This window comes from Salpingoeca rosetta (genome assembly GCF_000188695.1).
Source record: "Salpingoeca rosetta unplaced genomic scaffold supercont1.24, whole genome shotgun sequence".
In the NCBI taxonomy this organism is placed as follows: Eukaryota; class Choanoflagellata; order Craspedida; family Salpingoecidae; genus Salpingoeca; species Salpingoeca rosetta.
Window position 1 is genome coordinate 916,277 of NW_004754910.1, and position 7,500 is coordinate 923,776.

The 7,500-nt window shown below is 57.6% G+C and overlaps 3 protein-coding genes across 3 annotated transcripts in view; 1 reads left to right on the plus strand and 2 right to left on the minus strand.

Annotated features, from left to right (window-relative positions):
* PTSG_08694 (uncharacterized protein) overlaps positions 1-3,112 on the minus strand; it is an 18,630-nt gene extending 15,518 nt beyond the window's left edge. Inside the window, exon 1 of the mRNA XM_004990428.1 lies at positions 457-3,112. Within this exon, the coding sequence (XP_004990485.1) occupies positions 457-2,694 (2,238 nt within the window). The 5' untranslated portion in view covers positions 2,695-3,112. The remainder of the gene's footprint in view (positions 1-456) is intronic.
* A 201-nt stretch (positions 3,113-3,313) lies between these two features.
* PTSG_08695 (uncharacterized protein) lies at positions 3,314-6,769 on the minus strand. Its single transcript, XM_004990429.1, has 9 exons — positions 6,550-6,769; positions 6,229-6,380; positions 5,961-6,019; positions 5,675-5,811; positions 5,114-5,405; positions 4,769-4,886; positions 4,394-4,512; positions 4,102-4,189; positions 3,314-3,768 (listed from the first exon to the last, which is right to left on the minus strand). The coding sequence occupies exons 1-9, from the start codon at positions 6,735-6,737 to the stop codon at positions 3,473-3,475; spliced, it is 1,449 nt and encodes a 482-aa protein (XP_004990486.1). The 5' UTR covers positions 6,738-6,769; the 3' UTR covers positions 3,314-3,472.
* A 17-nt stretch (positions 6,770-6,786) lies between these two features.
* Positions 6,787-7,500, plus strand: part of PTSG_08696 (steroid sulfatase) — a 4,797-nt gene continuing 4,083 nt past the window's right edge. The window contains exons 1-3 of the mRNA XM_004990430.1: positions 6,787-6,952; positions 7,152-7,256; positions 7,434-7,460. Of these exons, the coding sequence (XP_004990487.1) occupies positions 6,817-6,952; positions 7,152-7,256; positions 7,434-7,460 (268 nt within the window). The 5' untranslated portion in view covers positions 6,787-6,816. The remainder of the gene's footprint in view (positions 6,953-7,151; positions 7,257-7,433; positions 7,461-7,500) is intronic.

Consider the following 7,500-nt stretch of genomic DNA (forward strand, 5'->3'; position numbering starts at 1 on the left):
GTAATGCTGATGATGATGTATGCGATAGATTCGGGCTGCTGGTGTGGCGAACTGCCTGCAGTGGTAGTGTACCAGGGATGAATGTGCGCCGTGCACTGCAGCGGTAGTCTGCGTCAGCCTGTGTGTGTGTGTGTGTGTGTGTGTGTGTGTGTGTGTGTGTGTGTGTGTGTGTGTGTGTGTGTGGGTGGGACGGGGCTGACTGGGTGAGCTGGGTGGATGGAGGTCACGTGGACAAAAAGCACAAAACAGCGATTCGCAAGAAGACGCATATGCCCACGCACCATCTTTCTCTCACTCACTCTCACTCAATCGCTCAATCACTCAATCACTCACTCCTACTCACTCGCTCACACACACACACACCACACACACACACACACCACACACTCGCTCACACACACCACATACACACACACTACACACACACACACACACAGCACTCTCACACTTTCATACCTGTGCAAGGTGGGTGAGGATGAGCTGGATGGCTGCAATGATGTTGAGAGCGCTGTGCAGCAAGGCTGCATGTCCCTTCAAGCGGTGCTTCTGGCGAGACAGCACCACCACCAGCAGCACCAGCGCCACCACCGTCTGCACAGCACTGAGTGCACTGGGCAGCATGTTGGCAGCAGCAATGGCCACAGGCACGAGCACGTTCTGCAGCCAGCGTGGATGCTGCGATGCAAACGAGGAGCCATGGCGCTCCACTGTGTGCACCGAGTACGACGTGTACTCTGTTGATTCCACACCCGCAACACCACTGCTGCTCTTACCCCAACTCACCACGCTCGCGTGACTGGCGCTGGGTACTCCATCTTCCTCATGCACGGGCGAGAGTATTTGATGGCTCGATGACGATGCTGCTGCCGCTGCTGCTGCTGTTGCCGACATGGCAGATGTGGTGGTGGGGACAGCGGGGGGCATGGAGGTGGACAGGGCGCTGAAGCGTGCGCATGTGTGCATGTGTGCAACGTCACCAGCATCGCTGCTGTTGCTCACACTTGGCTGATGGCTCTTTGACGATCGCTGTTGCGTGGATGGTGCTTGCAATGGCATCTGCTGTGGTGGTTGTTGCATCGTGTCTTGTGATGTGCTTGGTGCCTTGTTCTTCGTGCGAGCTCGACGATAGCTAGTTCCACCGCCACCGCCACTGCCATCGCTACCGCCACTGTTACCGCTGCCACGGCGTCGCCTGTGGCTTCGCTTCTTGTGCACACCTGCCCGTCCATTCTTACCGTCACCGCTCTTCCTCCCCTCTTCCTCCTGTTCCTCCTCCTGCTGCAGCTGCTGTTCCTTCTCCCTGTCCTGTTGCTGTTCCTGCTTCCTTCTGCGCCTCTCATCGCGCTTGCGTCGCCGTTCGCTCACGCGCGCGTCACGCCGCTGCTGCCGCACAGCCTGTTGCTGCAGCCGGCGCTGGGACGGGCTCATGGCGAACAGCACTGCAGATACAACCAGCACGAGCGCGTCGGGGAGAATGAGCCGCAGAATGTCGTGCACAGCACGGTCGGCGAAGGTGTGCAGCCCAAGCTGGTGCAGCGTTTCCTGTGTTGTTGAGCCAGGGGTGAGCGCGCTGGCGTAGCCTTCGCTCGTGCTGGCAGCCCATATCTGCAAGCACACCATCGCCGTTGTCATGCACGCGCTGAAGGCGAGAAGGAAGATGAGGAGTGCGCGTTGATAGACGTGATGGCGGTGGCGGTGCTCACAGCAAGGGTGCACCTCACCCTCCACCGCCACCGCCGCCGCTGCCTCTTCCGCTTCTATCGCTTGCTGGGCTTCGAGGTGCGTGACGTGTGGCGGTTGCTGCTGGTCCCGTGGCTGGGCTGCAGCGATGCTGTCCATCAGGATGGATACAGCCTCGCCCTTGCTCTTGTTGCTGCTGCTGTGCGTGGTGGTGGCGTTTGACGCCTGCGAGTGGCACTGTTGCCGCTGTTGGTAGTGGTGCTGCTGGCGGTAGTGGCTCGATGATGCACCGCCATTACCGTCATCGTCACCACCCTGCTCCACGAGTTGGTCGAGCGTTGCAAATGTTGAGCTGGAATGGCGCTTCTGCCGGCGCCCCGCCACGGATGCTGCTGCTCCTGCTGTTACGTGTGACTGCTGCTGTTGCTGCTGCTGTGGGATGGCCGGTGCCGATGCAGACGGGGGACACTCGCTCCGAGACAAGGGCTGCTGCTGCTGCTGCAATGCTGCTGTTGACAGCAGCTCATCCATCTCGGGTGGCGGTACCACCTCGCTCTTGCTGCGCGGTCGTTGTCGGCGAGCATGTGGCTGCTGCTGCGCTGCGCCTGGCTGTTGACTGCCGTCCCGGTGGCGACTGGAGAGCTTGGCGCTTGACGTGCGCGTTGCATGCGAGGCAAGGGAGCGTCGTTGATGCCGCCGCTTGCGTCGCTGCTTCTGCTCTCGCTGCCGCTGCCGCGCCTCATCTTGCAGTTGCTGATGCTGCAACTGCAGGCTGTGTTGCAGCTGCTGCGCCTGGTGCTGGCGGCGCTGGTGCTGCTCGCTGCCGAAGAAAAAGGTGGTGAGGAGAATGGGGATGACGAGCACGGCCACGCAGAGGTAGACGGTGGATGGCAGTGTGTACCGAAAGATGGCTGCAATCACGCACGCCAGCTGGATGCACGCATACACGAGCGCACTGCGCCTGCATGGTATGCTTGGCAGAGTCAGCTTTGTTGTGCTGGTGGACGCCGGCATGATGGGTGGTGCTGCGGATGATAGCGGTGAGGGGGCAGGAGGGGAGCAAGGAGGTTGGTAATGGTGGTGAAGGGGAGGGGGAGGAGGGGTCGCTGTCGTTGGCGATGGCTGCCACTCAGCTCAGCCTCAGCTGCCGCTTCAGCGGCAACCTTTCAATCACAAGCGAACCAGCTCCAACGGTGGGTTGTGTGTGTGTGTGTGTGTGTGTGTGTGTGTGTGTGTGTGTGTGTGTGTGTGTGCGTTGGTGTTGATGTTTGCGAGAGTGGTAGGTGACTGCTCCTTCAACGGATGGATGGCTTGCGTGTGGCTTGTCAATGGTGTCGTGGGAGACAGCGTGAGTGTGAGTGTGTGTGAGTGCGTGTGTGAGTGCGAGTGACCATTCATCGCCCTCCCACAACCAATCCACAACCAATCGTGAACTGAGTGAGAACTGTCCTCTTTTTGCTTTCTCTTCTTTCTTTGTCTTGCTTCTGCACCACCAAGAAAAGCGTTTGGGTTGCAGTGTGTGTGTGTGTGTGTTGTGTGTGTGTGTGTGTGATTTGCGTTTGCCCCTCCTCCTCCTCCTCCTCCTCCTTCACCACCTCCTCCTCTCCATCCTCCTTCTCCTGCTCCTCCTTAGTGGGCTTACGCGTTGTATCTTTGGCGCCAGTAACGGGGGAACGGCACAGTCACGCTTGATACGCAACAGGATGACACATTCACACGTGCATGCAATCACACACACACACAACACACACACATGCACGCAACCACACGCTATCATGCACACACACATGGCTTAGATGCAGCCGTCCTGGTGTGCGCCGGGAATCTGCGGGCACTGAATACCACCAGCGCCATCAGCGGTGCTGGTGATGTGTGCATGCAGGGCTGCAACGGCCGTGTCGGCGAGCGAGGAAAAGTCCACGCCCACAGCAATGTCTGCATAGCTGTCGCGCACAATGGCGCGCAGATCCGAAACGTGCTGGTTTGAGACGGCAATGGGCACCTTGGCCAACACCTCGTTGACCAGGGCTGCCCCGTGCTTGTCCAGGTATTCCTTGACGGCCTGCAACACTTTGCACGTCGCCTTGTCTGCAATGGAGGAATTCGAAGTTGGAGAGGGGGGGAGGAGGACGAAAGAATGGGGGGGGGGGGGGGGGGGGGGGGGGAAAAAAGAAAAAAGAGGAGACGGGGCGGGGAGAATGGTGAGTAAAATCGCGAGTGTGTGTGTGTGTGTGTGTGTGTGTGTGTGTGTGTGTGTGTGTGTGTGTGTGTGTGTGTGTGTGTGTGTGTGTGTGTGTGAGTGAGTGAGTGTGTGTGTGTGCATGCATACATGCATATGCGCGCGCGGGTGTGTGTGTGTGTACGTTCAGCACAGCGTGTGCAGCAAACACAGGTTTTTTTTTCTATGCGCACATGCCGCACCTGAGCACTGCCCGATGGAGGAGAGCGTTGCCTCTGTCGCGTGCACCGTCACGTTGAACGTGTGCGCTGCCGTCTGTGTCACGTTCAGCTGTAAGAGGCCAGAGGGCCGGGAGGGGCCGGGCAATGGGGTAGGGTGTTACGGGAGTGGAGAGGCGATTGTGAGGCAACACAGCTCCATGACCGAAGGAACAACAGGTTCAACATCGAACACGCGCCAGCATACACAAGCCTGCTTGCACAAACCATACACACACACACACCACCTCCCCTCTCTTGCTGCTGCGTTCTTTACCGTGACAGCAGCTGTGAGAACGGCGTTGGCGGTGATGGTCTTGCCGAGGAGCGGAAACGCGACAGTCGTGTTGAGGTCGACGGCAGCGCCACTCTTGAACCGCACGTCAGACGCATCCGCTGTGTGTATGTGTGTGTGTGTGTGTGTGTGTGTGAGTGTGTGTGCGTGTGTGAGTGAGTGAGTGAGTGAGTGAGTGAGTGAGTGAGTGAGTGTGTGTGTGTGTGTGTGTGTGTGATGGAAGGTGAAGGTGAAGCGGTGTGAGTTGAGGCAGAAACTAATAGAGGGGGGGGGGCATCTCCGCGCACATGTACGAAAATACGAAACACACGGCAGTCACACAAGCATGGTGACACGCATAACATCTCACAGACTCACAGAATGAGATGTTGATGGGGACCGTCTGGTTTGCGATGACAACGTTGAAGGCAAAGTCGAGCACACCATCCTCCGCCAGCACAAACAGTGAATTCGACAGCAGCGAGTCGCCAAGCACCTGATGGTGATGGTGGCGATGATGATGTCGATGCAAGCGGTGTGATTGATTATGAGTGTGATGCCAACGATGGCGAAGGCAACTGATGTGACACCCAACTCTCCTCACATCATCCACTCACTCACTCATTCACCACCACATTAGCACCGCCACCACCACCACATTAGCACCGCCACCACCACCACAACAGCACCACCACCACATTTGCACCACCACCCCCCACGAACCACGTGGATGTCGTTGTCTGTGAGCTGGGTGAGCGGGGGCTGAGCCGTCTGCTTTGCCGGCGCCTTCACCCCAGATGGGGTGATCAGCATCACGTCAAGCAGCACCGCCGCGCCCGCACGGGTGTTGCGCGTCTCGTTGGAGAACAGCCAGTCCACGCGGGCGGTGGTGGTGTTGATGTGGGAGTTGGCTGCGCGCGTGAGGCTTGCGGCAATAGAGGCGGCAACCTCCCCAAGCGCTTTCGTGCCGGCCTTGATGATGTCTGGCTCCGCTGCCTGGATCCCTTTCTGGAACCTGTTGAAGGGAGGAAGGAAAGGGGCAGGAATGTTGTTGTTGGATGTGTGTTGAGGGGGGAATTCGTTTGGATGGGGGGGGGGCGTGTGCATGGTTGCCGTTGGTGTGTCATCGAGTGGAGTTTGAGGTATGCACCCACACAAACACATGTACGCACAAAACAAAACAGAAACAACACAACACGCAAACACGCACACACACAACACAACACAACACACACAACACAAACATGCACACACACACACACACACACACGCGCACGCACGCACCATGAGCAGAAGTTGTTGTTGAGGGAGAGGACGCGGAAGCCGGCGACAGTCCCGTTGACGAGCAACGTGTTGGTGGACTCGACAATGGGCGTGAAGGCAAGCGTGGCCGACAGGGAAGGCGTGATGGAGAAATCTCCCTGGTGGCGTGAACGCGTGCACATTGGGTGATGACGGGTGGGTAAGAGGTGAGCAACACACGGCAGTGATGCGAGGGCCACAAAAAGGGAGCGCACTTCGGGATGGAATGAAGCCAAGAGTGGCACGCCTGCAAGCAAAGACGCCTCACCTTGCACTTATCCAGAGTGGAGCATCCCTTGCCAAACGGGTCATCATGGATGCACAACCCTGTTTGAAGCAAGCATGAGTGGATGCGCGCGCGCGTGTGTGTGTGTGTGTGTGTGTGTTGGTGTTGGTGTTGGTGTTCACAAACGCTCCACACACACACACACACACACACACACACACACACACACACACACACACACACAAAGAACGCACACACACACACACACACACACACAAAGAACGCACACACACACACCACAGCAACTTACGATAGAAGCCTTGCAGCGTGAGTTGGATGCTGGCCTCGATGATGAGCTGATCCGTGCTGGCGCTTGTGTTGACGTTCAGGCCAACGCGCGTGTTGACGATGCTCAGCTGCTGGAAGTTCAGGTGCACGTGCTTCACGCCAACGTCATCGTAGCTGCCAACCAAGCGTGCGACGCCACGTGAGCTCAGAGACAAAGACAACATCAAAACCCATGCAGTGGCCACGCCTCAATGAATGGTCCTGTGGCGCGACAACGTCACACAAGTCATTGCCCCTTTTCACACCCTCGTCCTCTTCTCTTCCCGTCTACACCTGCGCTTACCAGCAAGTGGGGAGCTGAATGCCGTTGATGGCCTGGTCAATCTTTGGCTCGATGGCCTTGAGCAGCTCGTCCACAACCACGTTGGGGATGGACACGCCTGCGTTGCTCACCACACTATCCCCATGGCACCCCACACTGCCGGCCACCACAGCCGCAAACACAAACACAAACACACAAGACGTCTTCATCGTCGTCGCTGTTGTTGTTGTTCCACGATTCGATGCACAATTAATGAATGTTTTGGTGTGTTTTGGTGCAGCTGTCAAGATGAGGATGAGGATGTGGGTGCTTGTTGTTGTGATGGTCGTGGTGGCCGCTGTGGCAGCTGCAGCTGCAGAGGAGCCCAAGGTGAAGCAGCCACCCAACTTCCTGGTGCTCATGGTTGACGACCTCGGATATGGAGGTACGCGCGGATGCAACAAGTGACGAAGGGTGGAGTACACACTGGACGAGGATAAGTGAGGTTGACGACTTGATCGCTTTTGCATGGCATGCTCGCGCCACTTCGCATGATGTGACATCCCTCCTTCCTGCATGACATCTCATCTCTGCACATCGCAACACACTGCACACTGCACACTGCACACTGCACACTGCAACAGATCTGGGGTGCTTTGGGCGCAAGAACGTGTCCACGCCTCATGTGGATAGCTTGTGCCGAGATGGCGTGAAGATGGACCAGTTCTTGGTCCCAGCATCGGTTTGCAGTACGTTCCAAGGACGGCCTTGTTTGACGCATGGTGGTCTTTGCCTGTGCGTGTGCGTGGAGGGCGTGCGGTACGTGCTTGATGGAGTTTGGCCCACTATCGACGCCCCAGACACCACGCTTACTCACGCCAACATGTTATCTCTCATGTACGCTGTCTTTGTATTGCTTGAAACAGCTCCATCGCGCGCAGGCTTCCTCACTGGTATGCGTGCACTCGTGTGTCCGACAAACTTGCCTATTTA